Source organism: Canis lupus, chromosome 8, assembly GCF_003254725.2.
Source record: "Canis lupus dingo isolate Sandy chromosome 8, ASM325472v2, whole genome shotgun sequence".
Lineage (NCBI taxonomy): Eukaryota > Metazoa > Chordata > Mammalia > Carnivora > Canidae > Canis > Canis lupus.
In genome coordinates this window covers 50,410,741-50,425,503 of record NC_064250.1, presented here as the reverse complement: position 1 = coordinate 50,425,503, position 14,763 = coordinate 50,410,741, and the positions used below count along the sequence as shown (strand labels likewise).

General features: G+C 42.4%; 1 protein-coding gene and 1 non-coding gene across 4 annotated transcripts in view; both read left to right on the top strand.

The window, feature by feature from the left end:
- SPTLC2 (serine palmitoyltransferase long chain base subunit 2) overlaps positions 1–9,103 on the top strand; it is a 109,423-nt gene extending 100,320 nt beyond the window's left edge. For all 3 annotated transcript variants that reach the window (XM_049113359.1, XM_025442492.3, XM_025442489.3), the window contains one exon: positions 3,588–9,103. In XM_049113359.1, coding sequence (XP_048969316.1) covers positions 3,588–3,594 — 7 coding nt within the window. In that variant the 3' untranslated portion in view covers positions 3,595–9,103. The remainder of the gene's footprint in view (positions 1–3,587) is intronic.
- Positions 9,104–9,702: 599 nt separating this feature from the next.
- Positions 9,703–9,804, top strand: LOC112658109 (U6 spliceosomal RNA). The gene has a single exon (XR_003135515.1). It is a non-coding gene; the product is annotated as a U6 spliceosomal RNA (small nuclear RNA).
- Positions 9,805–14,763: the final 4,959 nt, after the last annotated feature.

Here is a 14,763-nt window from a genome sequence, read left to right as displayed (position 1 = left end):
CATTTAGTTTTTCTTGAAGCATAAAGTACATTTTTTTTGAAAGCATAGATTTCTTGAAGTCATTTTGTCCTGCACTGTTTTTATGGAGGTAAACATGAGCATTATGAAGTACAAATGAATTTTTGTTTAGTAATGAACCATGTGACATGGTTACATAGAAATGAAAATTCACACACAGAAACCAAAACCAATCTGCTAGAGCTAATAAATAAACATAATTAGCAAAGTTTCAGGGTTAAAGATCAATACAAAAATTAGTATGTTTCTATATGCCAGCAGTGAAGAAACAAGAATTAAGAAAATTTAATTTGTGCTAGCATTCAAAAGAATAAAATACCCAGGAATAAATTTAACCAAGGAGATGAAAGACTTGTATACTGAAAACTATAAAACTATGTAGATCTAGTGCAATGCCTATCAAAATTCCAGTGGCCTTTTTAGCAGAAATGGAAAAGCTGATCCTTGAGTTTATATGGAACTGTAAGGGACCCCAAATAGCCAAAATAGTTCAGAGAGAGAAAGTCTAAGTTGGAGGAGTCAGACTCCCCAGGATTGAAAATTACAACAAAGCTACGGCAATTGGGATGCCTGGGTGGCTCAGCAGTTGAGCGTCTGCCTTCTGCTCAAGGCGTGATCCTGGGATCCGGGATCGAGTCCCACATCGTGCTTGTTGCAGGGAGTCTGCTTCTCCCTCTGCCTGTGTCTCTGCCTCTCTCCCTCTCTGTGTCTCTCCTGAATAAATAAATAAAATCTTAAACCCAAAGATACGGCAATTAAAGCAATGGTGGAAGAGGATTGAGAGTCCATAAATACACCCAAGCATCTATGGCTAATTGATTTTCTACAAGAGAGCCCAGACTGGTTAATGAGGAAAGAATAGTCTCTTCAACAAATGGTACCAGACAACTGGATCACCACAGGAAAAGGAATGAAGTTGGACCCCTACAACCCGGATGAACCTTGAGGACATTATGCTAAGTAAAAGAAGCCAGGCATGAAAAACCACATTATGAAATGTCCAGAATAGGCAAATCCATAGGGTCAGAAACTAGATTGATGGTTGTCAGGGCCTGGAGAAGGCAGGGATGAGGATGTGAACGTGGGGTTTCTTTTTTGAGGTGATAATACTTTAAGATTAGATAAGAAGCACTGAATTGTACACTTTAAAAAGGTGACTTTAAAAAAATAAAATAAAATATGGGACAGCCCCCGTGGCGCAGCGGTTTAGCGCTGCCTGCAGCCCAGGGCGTGATCCTGGAGACCCGGGATCAAGTCCCACATCGGGCTCCCTGCATGGTGCCTGCTTCTCCCTCTGCCTGTGTCTCTGCCTCTCTCTCTCTCTCTCTAGCTGTGTCTCTGTGAATAAATAAATTAAAAAATCTTTAAAAAAAATAAAATAAAAAGGTGACTTTAATGGCATATGAATTGTATCAAATAAAACTTATTTTTTAAAATGAGAAAGGCAGGGTTACCGATCAGCTCCAGGGACAGCTGTTCTAGAATATTCTTTTATTCAAGGACCAAACTCAACTCTATGATTTATATGTTTTTCCCTAAGAACCCATCTCACCCTATGATCCAGCAGTTGAGTATAGATGATTTGCTAATGGATGGTGATACTTGTAACTGTCCCTTATTCCTCCCCTAACCAGGTGACCTACGTAACGGCAAACTAGCAGTTTCTAGTTATGGTTTTATGTAAATAAAACCTATTTATCTGAAATGTTTGGTGTAGGATCAGAGGAAATCATGGAATTTAGATCCCTTTGGGCTACTGGGAGTTTTTTTTCTGTCTATTCCTTTTCTTTTTTACATTGATGAAAAAAATATTCTGAAGTCAGAATTCATAAATGTCTTTTACTTGGTGATCTTAGTAAGTCATGTTGTTTTAAATTAACAAATCCTATATCAGAGGTCAGGGGGATAAATGACTAATGGGTTCTCCTAGCTGAAATTCAATCTTAAATTGTTTCAGTTTTTCTCAAGGTACCACTGTTCTGAAAGCTGAGGACTGAGGTCCAGCTCTTAATTTGCTTTCTCTATTTTCCACATTTCGAATGAAGACTTTTTTTCTTCTGCTAGAATAAATAAGGGATACTATTTATTCATGGGATTTTTCTCTCTACAAACACTGATTTTTTAAGTTAAATTTAGGGGCTCTTGGTGGCTCAGTCAGTTAAGCATCCAACTCTTGATTTTGGCTCAGGTCTTGATCTCAGGATTGTGAGATTGAGCCCCACATCTGGCTCCACATTCAGTGGGGAGTCTGCTTGGGATTCTCTCTCTCCCTGCCCCTCTTCCTGCTCATACTCTCTCTTTCTCTCTGAAATAAATAAAAATATAATCTTTTTAAAAATATAAATTTAAGAACAAGTAAATATACCTTTTACTAATATTTAGCTGACTCCCTTTTATGACGTAGAAGGTATATATTTTCATATGAAATTTTAACTGTAATAGTGGACAGAAGATGTGTGCGGCATGATGGGAATTTGGAGAGTCACACTTTGGCAGCTACTGCCCACCTTACCATTTCCTGGTCTAATGAGACGTCCTGTCTGCAAAGCTAAGGCCCTTCACCCCAAGTTTGTTACTGGATCCACTGGGTACCTACCATTCACAGGCACTTGGGGAGAGAATACGAGGGCTAGAGAGCATTCTGTGACATGCCTGAGGTGGTTTTAGTGAAAAGCCCAGAGCCTAGTATTACAGAATTTTTGTAGTCTTCTTTGGATTTCTCTGAGAAGTATCTGGGGCCTCAAGCTTCCATATCCTTCTGTTAGAGTGTTCCTAAGAAATCACAAACACATATCCACTTCCCATATTAGGGTCCTCTGTTCTGACTCTCTGTGCCATTTTTTGGAAAGGTTAACTGTGAACTGATTGATGTAGCAATCAGGAAGAGACTTTTCATAACTTGTTTTAATGTTTGAATTTTTTATGAAAAACAAAAGAGCAAATTTTTTTAAAAGAAAAAGTTAAATTGAGATAGTTTTGACGGGAAGAAAAGATCTCTTCAAGATTAGGATTTTAGAGTTCAAACTCATGCCTGAGTTTAAGTCCTGGCTCTGTCCATTCTTGCTGCCTCATCTACTCTCTGTACATTACCTACCCAGAGTCTCCTAATGGCTTCCCCTTTTTCTTACTAAGTCTGATCAGCAGTTCACTTTGGGAGCTCTCTTCATCTTGCATTTAGAAAGCATCTCAGCGCACACTTCCCATTGGTTTTCTTGTAGCATGATGATAGAATCAGCAAGTACTACAGTATGAGGGGACAAGTGACAGTGGTAGCCAGCCTGGCAAGTTCAGGGTGGATACTCCTCTACCAAGCGTGATGTACTTTGATGATTTATACCCTTTATCCTGCTTCACTGCTATTCACAACCCATTATTCATGACCAGCCTGACTTTCTTGCTCAAAAAGCGGTCTTTCCGCAGCTGTCCTGTAGTTAGATCAGAGTTAATGCACTAGACACAAACAGTTCCACCAGAGGATAATCTTGCCGTGAACATTTTTAGGAAATTAAAGCACCAGGCATGCCTGTATCCTCTTGGCTCTGACTGACCTCTGCTTTTATATATTTTAGGCTTTAAAGGAGATAGACGAAGTTGGGGACCTATTGCAACTGAAGTATTCCCGTCATCGGTTGGTGCCTCTACTAGACAGGCCTTTTGATGAGACTACGTATGAAGAAACAGAAGACTGAGCCTTTTTGGTGCTCCCTTGGAGGAACTCACCCTCACTCAGTACAGTGTGTGGCCTTTCTGAGCCAGTTCCAGGAACCATACTTCTGTGGCCATCTCACATGAAAGACATTTCCTCAACTACTGATGGTGGCCACCTCGCTCTAAATGGCATTTTGTAAATAGTAAAAAAACAAAAAAAAAAAAAACAAAAAACAAAAACTGCTTCACATTCTTCCTTTGCTACATTTCACCTTACAAAGAAAAAAAAAAAAAAGGTGACCCAGTCTACTTTTTTGTCCATTAAAAATGTTTTATTTTTTAACTCTTCTTGTGAAATCACACTGACCCTAGCCTGGCCCTGGCTAACCACGTAATGGTTAATTAATGGCCCTGGCCATTACCTTCTCCCTGCCGCCTGCAGACTTGGCCCCTCCAAAGCTCCCACTGGCCCCGGCACTGCAGCCTTGAGACTCATACAGCCCTCCTCCCCAAGGAGCAAGTGCCTTCCACTTACTTCCAATCCAGATCTTAGAGGCTACCAACCTTGGAATCCTTACTAAACCAGTCAACCAAAGTGTTCTCCCTTTCGTTTGAAGTTTAGCTGTTGACGGAAAACAGTAAATACTAGCATTGCTAAAAACTGCCCCTCATCATGGAACTTCCCCTGGCCAGGAGCCGACCAAGGTTTGGTCTTGTTCTGGTCACCAGGTGATTTCTTCCTTCCCCATCAAATATCTATGATGATCACTGTCTGAGGGGAATGCCCAATTTCTGAGTTCTCTCCAAGCTCTAAACTAACACTTCCACCTGCCATTTAAAATACTTAAGTTGTTCATAAAGCACCCACATCCCACCTTGGTCGGACCTTCGTGGTGAAGCTGACTCACACCTCACTGCATGTCCTGTGTCCACAGCTGCTTAGCAGGGTGACCTGCAGTCCTGCAGGGGTGAGAGGGTTGGGGCAGTGTGAACTGGCAGGATGTCCATGCTTGGTTCTTACTGTTCCCTGCTTTTCAAAATTATGACAGCCTCAGCCTGGGTCTGGGTCCAGATTAGGATTTAAACTGATAAAGGAAAATGTTGGTAAATCCTCTGCTCAGAAATCATTTGCCATGTTCCTATTTAAGGATTAAAGATATTAACTTACCCTTTTTAGAAGCTGACCCATTTAAATATTATTCTTCTGAGTGCTAGTTCTCTTTTACTCTTAACATCCTAAAACGATTCTAATCTGGCATCTGGGGTTTAGGGTTTCTTTTTTCTTTCTTTTTTCTCTCCCCTTGAGAAATTTTGAATACCTATGTCTTTGCCAAACTGGGATCCTCTAGTTTGACTCTTTTCATGCCAGGTAAGGGGACTTCTTTCAGAGAGCTTTATACTGCTTGACCAAAGAACAAATCTGAAAACCACCATGTTAAAGCTCTTCCTTTTTTCTGTTGACCAAAGCTTAAATGAAGAGAACTTTTGACTTTATTATACCCAAGATCAGCTTGTCTTCTAGTAGTTATCGAGTAATATGGGGGAAGGATCGGGCAAAAAATGGAACAACACTGTGTAAAAGTTTTGCATGTCTCTGTTTTTGAGATCACTCCTTGTATTGATAGAAATTATCAGTCCAAATTCTCCTGGGCTTCTTGTCATCAGCTGTGGTGTTTGTGCAGACACATGTAGTGGACGATGGAAGCAATAGGATTGTTGGTGAAGTTTTGCTTTCATGTCTTAAGTCACCTTTGGTCACTCTCAGCATCTGAGAGCTTTCAGCCTTTGAAATATTCCAAGGTTGTGTTTTGCTTTTTTAGAGAATAGAAAAGAGTGAATAAAAGAAGCAAGTAGAAATTCAGGGACTATTATTTAGCATACACAAGTTGAAGTAAAAAAGAGATTGTGGTAACTAAGTAGTCCTGTAGAAGAAATACATTGCTAACCTTTACATCTAGTTCCTCACCATAGAACCTCACTAGAACATCAGATAGCTTTCGCATTGCAGTTATTCGTCAAATGGTGTAGGGTTTGCAAAAGTCACAAACTTCAAGCAATGAACTTACCTGCTACTCTTTTTATTTTGACTTGCATGAAGTCGCTGCAATTTAAAATGTCAGTATGGGCATTTAAATACATACATATGTGTATATATATATATATATATATATATATATTACTTTGCTGGTGCAAAGTTATGTCAGAGTAGATGTTAAGTTACAAATTTATTTTGAAGAGACAAAACTGTGATCCACCCAGGACCTCTGCTTTCTAGAGGACAAAATGTTATACATGCTGGTTGTCTCTTCTTGGAAACTGTAAATAAATCTAGAGTCCAGTCATATCACAAGTATCATTTAACCAAGCACTTGGGGAAATACAGGTGTATATAAATACAGTTATTGGCAATGAGTAGACGTAAGTGTTGTTTAGTGCATGGTTTAACACAGCCTGATTCACAAATCTGATGGGATGCAAACAGGAGTCAGCTAACGGTTACTACCAAAGGTGATAATCAGAGTCAACAGAGATGTGACTAATCCTTACCATTTTTTTCTCATCCCTCTTTCTATTTAGCATTGCCTTTATCCATTTCAGGTTTATAAGACCTTTTTCTGCAGATCACATCAGAAACCAGGACGTTTATACCCAGGAGACATCAGAATCACAAAGAATGGATCAAGAGGCATTGGCAGATTCTCCTCCCACCTTTATTTTAGAAGTTTTACCCTAGAACATGGCATACACTCTACAGCAAGTAAATATTGAAAGAGTATATTCAGGGATGGAGTCTTTGGAGCACTTTCACTTTTTGCTTTGCTCTGGAAAATTTCTTCCCTTTAAAAATCATCTTAGTTTCCAGAACCTCTCACCATACTGCTTGCTTGTTTGAGGAACTTGGCGTCTTAGTCCTATGATTACTGTCTTAAACTTTCTTGATACGGTGAGTACTTCAGATGGTCAAAACACGCTTCTTCCTGAAGCAGTCAGAAGGAATAGAAATACCCTATGACTGCTAAGGGCTGTGTGTTTGCTTAATGGCCTTTCAGAAGCCCAGGAATGGAATATTGTGCCAATGCTTTGTCTCTCATCATAATCCCTCCATCTAAGGGTATTCGGCCTTTCTTTCTGTAACTTCCAATTCTTGATTTTTAGAATTTCAACTCCAGAGAAAACCTATATGGTGGTGCTGTTTGGAGGATCACTAGATCAGATACCCTGTCTTTGGACACTCAGCCTTACATTTCAGGAGTCCGGAAACTTCTTTCTTCCCTACTTGAGGGAGCCTTTATCTGAGTTTGTTATGACTAGTACAGTCTAGCTGAATTTTGTAGTATGCTTTGCTTCATTTCTGTTAGTGAAAACCAGGAGGAAAAATGGCTCACATGGAGAGATTTCCTGGCTCCTCAGCGAAGGGGAAAAACGAGATGCCATCTCCCACTATCTCCCTGTTTCTCTGCCTACCCTGTTCCCTTTCCTAATTGATGAGGCTCTCTGGCCCCTATTCATGCTGGATTGGGAAATAGCACAGGACTGCTAGTCGTGCCATAGGCAGTGAAGAAGAATTTGGGTAATCCTTGTAAGAATTTGTAGGGATGAGGCAAAGCTACCTACAGATGATTAAATACAACTGACTGGCTCTAGGTTCCCTTGTATAAAGAACTGCTGTGACCTAATTCCCAGGATGTTTTTCCTGGTGTTCTAGATAAGCCAAGATGGGCTTTAATCTCGCTTGACTCCAACCCATGTGGTTAGCAAAGGGGAAAGAGCATAGCGCTTTTCCTTCTGAATGTCTATCTTTGTAAAGATCAGAACTGTTAAGCCTTTCACACAGGTAAACTCAGCATAGACCAGAGGGGCCATGAAGAGGAAGTTAGGAAAATCAAATGATTCTTCTTGGCTATTGAGCTGCTACTTGCTTCATTGCAGCCTCAGTACCTAAAGAGATGCTGCTACCTGCTTAACATGGAAGCTCAGTGCCCAGCAGGCATCTTAATCTATTAAGTCAGTTAATCAAAATACCTTCCACAGGGAGAAAAGCAGATCTTACTCTCTCAGCTTTATCCACAGGAAATGTAGTGTTTAGGCTCCTACCCAATTACCATGTGCCCAGATACCTAATTAGAAGGCTGGCTTCCTGCCTTACCATACAGAAGAAATGCTAGGACTAGCCAGTGATCCATTTGCTTTTAATTGTATGGAAAACGTTGCCCCTTTTGTCATTTCCAGTGACTTCTGTCTTCCAAGCACCTTTTGCTATAGATTCAGTCTTTTGGGGGAGAGGGGGTGGTGGTGCAAAGGAGTTAGCTTGTGGATGGACTTACTGAAGTATATTCTAGTTCTGTGAGTCTGGAGATATTCCCAGCCTACCCTTGGGAGTGGCTGGATGGGAGAGTTGTGGGCATTGTCTTGTTTACTACATAGTACACACAATGGATGGCCTTGAACTGTGACTCTTTCTGTATGATGAGTTCTAGTAAACTGACCCTAAAGAATGCAATGGTTCTTACACTGCGGTTATGCGTTTTTGATGAAGCAATACCCAAAGTTTTGTTCCTTTGGAGTTGTGGGGAAACTAAGTGAAAGGTAAAGACAAAATCACACCCTGATGTGCTAGGTGATCTATCTGCCTTGTTGCCATCTCCATGGATAAGTGATCCCTCCGTGCACCAGGAACCTTGAGTCCATTCAAAGTCTGCTTTTCCCAACAGTTCCTCAGGTTTCTTGTGTGAAGCTCCATCACCCTGCGTGGGCCTGCCAGGGGAATATGGGACATACTCCTGACTGAGGTGGAGTGGTGATTTGTCTTCACCCTTCACATTAGGTCATGTCACCTCAGTGATGTTAAACCAATGGTTGAGTAGATAAAAAGCATCCTTGGTGGTTCTTTACAGGATCCTTGGTGAAATCCCTGTGTCAGTTCAACCAGCATCAGCCAGCATGCCCACACAGTCTTGATGATCCCTCTCTGTATAATGGTAGCAAATGTTAAGAGAAGGGGGAAAGATAATAAGTATAGAGAAATTGTGTATGGGGAGCTGAGATCTTATTTTGTTGGCCTTTATTTTTACATTGACCAATTTGCCTGTAAACTGGACTTTGCAAGAGGTGCAGTGATAATCCCTCTCCATTGCTGTGATGCTTATAATCTGAGAAAGTGAGAGGGGGAAATGTAAATTTAAAAATCTTAAATTTTAGTCATGTGTTAAAATGTCACCTTCTCTCTTTCTCCCTTACCCTCGCTTTCCTTCTTTGCCAGATGATTTATTTTTTTTTACCTTGTTGGATGACTGTGAATCTATAAATAATGGGATGGGCTAGGTGTATCAGTTTGCGACCACATGTTAAGAACTGAAGGGGAACTTCTCGAGATGACTTAAGAATCATCCCATGCAAATATATTGTTTTGCCCCAAATAAACTATTCAGAACGCTAACTCTGCCTTTATTCATTCAACCAGTAAATATTGAGTGCTGTTTCCATGCCGGGCTCTGAACTGAGCATTACCAATACCAGCAAGAAACAAACAGTAAACAAATAAGCATATGGACACATATGTCATTTTACAAACTGGTGAGTGCTGTGAAGGAAAAATAAAGAACATGATAAAAACATGTAACTAGTATGTGGTTTAGACAGAGGTGACAGAGGAAACTTTTCTAAGACATGGACGATCCAAAAGAAAATGTGGCTAATCCTCTGAACAAAGGGGAAGATGAGAAAGGGGGCTGGCGAGGAGGGGGCAGAGGCTTACTTCTCTGGGCTGTCGGCGTGAGGAGTTGTCTTACACAGTGGAGAAAACCAGTGAAGGATTTCAAGTATTGAAAAAGATCCCTAGTGCGCTTTTATGGTAGACGATGGCAAATTGGTAAAAGGTATATGGAAATGCAAAGGACCTAGAATAGCCAAAACCATTTTGAAAGAGAAACTGTACTACCTGATTTCAAAGCTTTCTACCAAGACTGCATTTGGCATTAGAACAAATAGAACATAATAAGACATACAGAACAAATAAGACATCATAGTCCAGAAATAATGCTCGCTTCAGCAGCACATATACTAAAATTAGAATCATACAGAGAAGCATGGCCCCTATGCAAGGATGACATGCAAATTCATGAAGCGTTCCATATTTCTGAGAAACAGAATTGTTGAACCACTATATTGTACACCTGAAACTAATGTAACACTGTATGTTAACATACTAGAATAAACATAAAAATAGTCCAGAAATAGACCCACCACATGTATATGGTTAGCCACTTTTTTTTTTTTTTAAGGATTTTATTTATTTATTTTTGAGAGAGCACGGCAGAGGGAGAAGCAGGCTCCATGCCGGACTCGATCCCAGGACTCCAGGATCACGCCCTGGGCGTGGGCTAAACCTTTGAGCCACCCAGGGATCCCTGATTTTTCTTTTTTAATTTAGTTGGAAGAGAGAGCACAAGCAGGAGGAGAGGCAGGAGAAGCAGACTCCACCGAGTGGGGAGCCCCCCATGGGTCTTGATCCCAGGACCTGGAGGTGATCATGACCAGAGCCGAAGGCAGACACTCAACCATCTGAGCCACCCAGGTGTCCCTGGTTAGTTGATTTTTGACAAAGTGCCAAGTTAATTCAGCAGGGAAAGTACTGAGCTTCAAATGAGCTTCAATCTTTACCTAATATCATGTACAGTAATTAATTCAAACCATAGATCTGAACATAAAAACGATAAAACTTCCAAGAGAAAAATATAAAAGAAAATCTGTTTCTTTGGATTAGGAAACAATTTCTTAGAACACAAAAAGCATGGCTCAAGGGACGCCTGGGTGGCTCAGCGGTTGAGCACCTGCCTTTGGCTCAGGGCGTGATCCCGGATTCCTGGGTTTGAGTCCCACATTGGGCTCCTTGCATGGAGCCTGCTTCTCCTCCCTCTGCCTGTATCTCTGCTCTCTCTGTGTGTCTCTCATAAATAAATAAAACCTTAAAAAAAGAAAAAAAAAACATGGCTCAAAACTATTGATAAGCTGTACTTTATCAAAATGAAAACTTTAAGACTCAATAAAAGGAAAATGCAAACTCCAGACTAGGATAAAACATCCACAGTATATATCTAGCAAAGGCTTTTTATCCAGAGTATAGAAAGAACCCTTTAAACTCAGTAAAGCAAGACTATTCACTAAAAAAATAAGCAGAAGATTTGAATCTTTTTTAAAGATATTTTTTTGGTGGGGAGTGGAGGTGACCGGGTGGCTCAGTCAGTGAAATGTCTCCCTTCAGCTCAGGTCATGATCTTAGGATCCTGGGATCGAGTCCCTAGTAGCACTGGGCTCCCGCTCAGCTGGGGGTCTGTTTCTCCCTCTCCCTCTGCCCCTACGCAACCCCCCTCCCCATTCACGCTTGTGTTCTCTCTCAAACAAAACCTTTAAAATGTTTTAATTTTGTATTTGTAAAAGATAGTATCTATCTGGGAGGGCGTACATGCGCACATTTGCGAGGAGAGGAGCAGAGGGGGAGGGAGAGGGACAAGCAGAATGTGCTGAGCAGAGAGCCTGATGTGGAACTTCAATCCCAGGACCCTGAGACCATGACCTGAGCCTAAACTGAGTCAGATGCTCAACCAACTGAGCCACCCAGACGCTTGCAAAGATTTAATTTTTAAGTAATCTCTACTCCCAACATGGGACTTGAATTCACAACCGTTAGATCAATAGTCGGGCACTCTGAGTCAGCCAGGTGACCCAGAAGATTTTTTTTAAATATTTTATTTATTTATTCATGAGAGACACAAAGAGAGAGGCAGAGACACAAGCAGAGGGAGAAGCAGGCTCCATGCAGGGAGCCGGACGTGGGACTCGATCCCTGGTCTCCAGGATCATGCCCTGGGCTGAAGGCAGGCGCTAAACCGCTGAGCCATCCAGGTGTCCCGACCCAGAAGATTTGAACAAGCTCCTCACAAAGGAAGATACACTAATGGCCAAAAAAGCACATAGAAAAATGTTCAACATCTCTGGTTGTTGGGGAATGCAAATTAAAACTACAATAAGACTCCACCACTCATCCACCCACTAGAATGGCTACATTTAAAAAGAATTACAAACAAAATAAATGAAAAGGGATCCCTGGGTGGTGCAGTGGTTTAGCACCTGCCTTTGGCCCAGGGCACGATCCTGGAGACCCGGCATCGAATCCCACGTCGGGCTCCCGGTGCATGGAGCCTGCTTCTCCCTCTGCCTGTGTCTCTGCCTCTCTCTCTCTCTCTCTCTGTGACTATCATAAATAAATAAAAATGTAAAAAAAAAATTTAATAAAAAAAATAAATGAAAAGTAAAAATAAATAAAAATGAAAAGAATTACAATACCAAGTGTTGACAAAGATGTGGGAATGCAGAGTGCACAGCCATTTGAGAAAACAATTTGGCAGTTTTTTGGCAGCAGTTTCACTCACCTAAGAGAACTGAAAGCATGTGCACACTGGCACTTGAATATTCACAGATGCTTTATTCATAATAATCCTTAACTAGAAACAATCCAAATGCCACCACTGTGAATGGATAAGCAAGCTGTAGTATGTTGATGGAATTACTCAGCAGTGAAGAAGGAATGGCTGGTACCTACAACCATATAAATGAATCTTAACATGCTCAAATAAAGAAGCCAAACACAAAAGAATCCATAAGTATAATTCTATTAATATGGAAATCTAGAAAGTCAAAACTAACCTACAGTGATAGAGTGGAGAAGTGGTTGCTGGGAGCCAAGATTGGGGAGGTAGGAATTGACTAGGTATAACAAGACTGTTAGAACATAATTCTCAAAAAATCATGACTCCATTACAGATATAAAAATGAACATAAGTCAAAGATTTTATTTGACTCATGAATAAGGAAACTGATAAGGATACGACAACCAACCAAAGGAGATACTAAAAAACAAGAACATTTATAGATCAGGAATATTGAAACGAACATGCAAATAAAGGTAGAACTGGTTTCTTCCACACTGGGAGGTCAAATGAACCTCTAGAGGACAGGATATCACTTGCGTTTCTTTTTTGTTTGTTTGTTTTTTGTTTTTAAGATTTTCTTTCTTTCTTTCTTTCTTTCTTTCTTTCTTTCTTTCTCTTTCTTTCTTTCTTTCTTTTTTTTTAACTCTTTTTTTTTTATATTTTTTTTTTATTTATTTTATGATAGTCATACAGAGAGAGAGAGAGGCAGAGACACAGGCAGAGGGAGAAGCAGGCTCCATGCACCGGGAGCCCGACGTGGGATTCGATCCCGGGTCTCCAGGATCGCGCCCTGGGCCAAGGGCAGGCGCCAAACCGCTGCGCCACCCAGGGATCCCTCTTTCTTTCTTTCTTCTTTCTTTCTTTCTTTCTTTCTTTCTTTCTTTCTTTCTTCTTTCTTTCTTATTTATTTTTATTTTATTTATTTAATTGTGAGAGACACACAGAGAGAAGCAGAGACATAGGCAGAGGGGGAAGCAGGCTCCCTGAGAGGAACCCGATGCAGGGCTTGATTCCAGGACTCTGAGATCACGACCTGAGCCAAAGGCAGATGCTCAACCACTGAGCCAACCAGGTGCCCCCATCACTTGCATTTCTTAAAGACAATAATGATTTTACTTCGCTATTCTTACCAGCAACCTCCAGAGTTGTAAAATAGCTCAAAGAATGGAAGACTAGAATCAGATTAACTCAGAAAGATGTATCGTGCCTAGATGATGCCTTGTTTTCCTTTGAAGACCAAATGAATGAACTTGAGCTCTGACTTCGAAGGACAAAATAGGCTGGGTGTGAAAAAAGTATATATCCTAAAAAAGAACAAGGTAGCCTCACCTTTTGTCTCACAAAAGCAATATGGTGTAGCAGGTGCTCAAAGGCTGGTTTCTTTCGGCTAACATTTGAGTCCTTGCCATGTATCGAGCATCTTATTAGGTTGAACCACATGAAGTTGCCAATATTTGACTCATTTGACCAAAACATGGCAGCTTAACGTAGATTCTTATTTATTCCTTACACCTGTGCGGTAGGTACTCCCCACCCACACAAACCCCCACCCACTTTTATTTATTTATTTTTAAATTTTTATTTATTTACGATAGTCACAGAGAGAGAGGCAGAGACACAGGCAGAGGGAGAAGCAGGCTCCATGCGCCGGGAGCCCGATGTGGGATTCGATCCCGGGTCTCCAGGATCGCGCCCTGGGCCAAAGGCAGGCGCCAAACCGCTGCGCCACCCAGGGATCCCCCCACCCACTTTTATAAATGACAAAAGCACCAAGAGGTCAAAGAACTTGTCCAATAATACCAACCTCTTAGCAAATGGTTAAAGCAAGATGCAAACCCCCGTGGCCAACTCCAGACCCAGACGATAATCCCTGTGATGCGCTATTCAAAACCCTGCAGAGTCCTGAGCTGATGGGGACAGGAGTGGTTTCTCAGAACTGTGCCCAGTCCCCAAGAGTTTCACTTTGGCGAAGCCCGGATCCCAAGTGCTGCCACTACCTGGCTTTCCGGGCCATCCTCCGCACCTGCCTCGTGTCGCGTGCTTACATCCCCTCGCAGTCCCCATCAGGCCCCTAAAATCATCACCGCCCCTCAGAGTTCCCCATCTTCCTCACGAGCCGAGGTTTTATTTCACGGCCCGGGTACCCTAGCTTGTGAGGACCCCTGCCCCGGTGTCTCCCCAGAAGGGGTGGGTGGTCCCACGGTCTGATCCAGGATAAAAGTGGATGGATGACACGCGGCGGCGGGGCGGGGTCTTCCGGCCGCTCCCTCAACCGTGTCTGGCCGCCGGCTGTCCCGGGACGTCAGCTTCACCCCCGAGTCTGCAGGGCCTGCGGGTTTGAGGAGCTCTGAGAACGCCCCGAGCAAATCGGGCGCCCGGTGGGGGGCAGGTGCCCCTCGGGCCGCGCCTCCAGCAGGGGAGCCGAGGAGCCTGGGAGGAGTTACTTCGTGGCCCTCCTACCCCGCAACCCCACCTCGGGGTCCTTGCACACCTCCGCTCCAGCGCAGGTCCTGGGGCCCCCCGCGGTCGGCGGCGGCGGCAGAGGGCGGAGGGGCGGCCAGATCTAGGGGACACCGGGCGCTGACCCCAGGGAGGCCCGCGCCCCGCG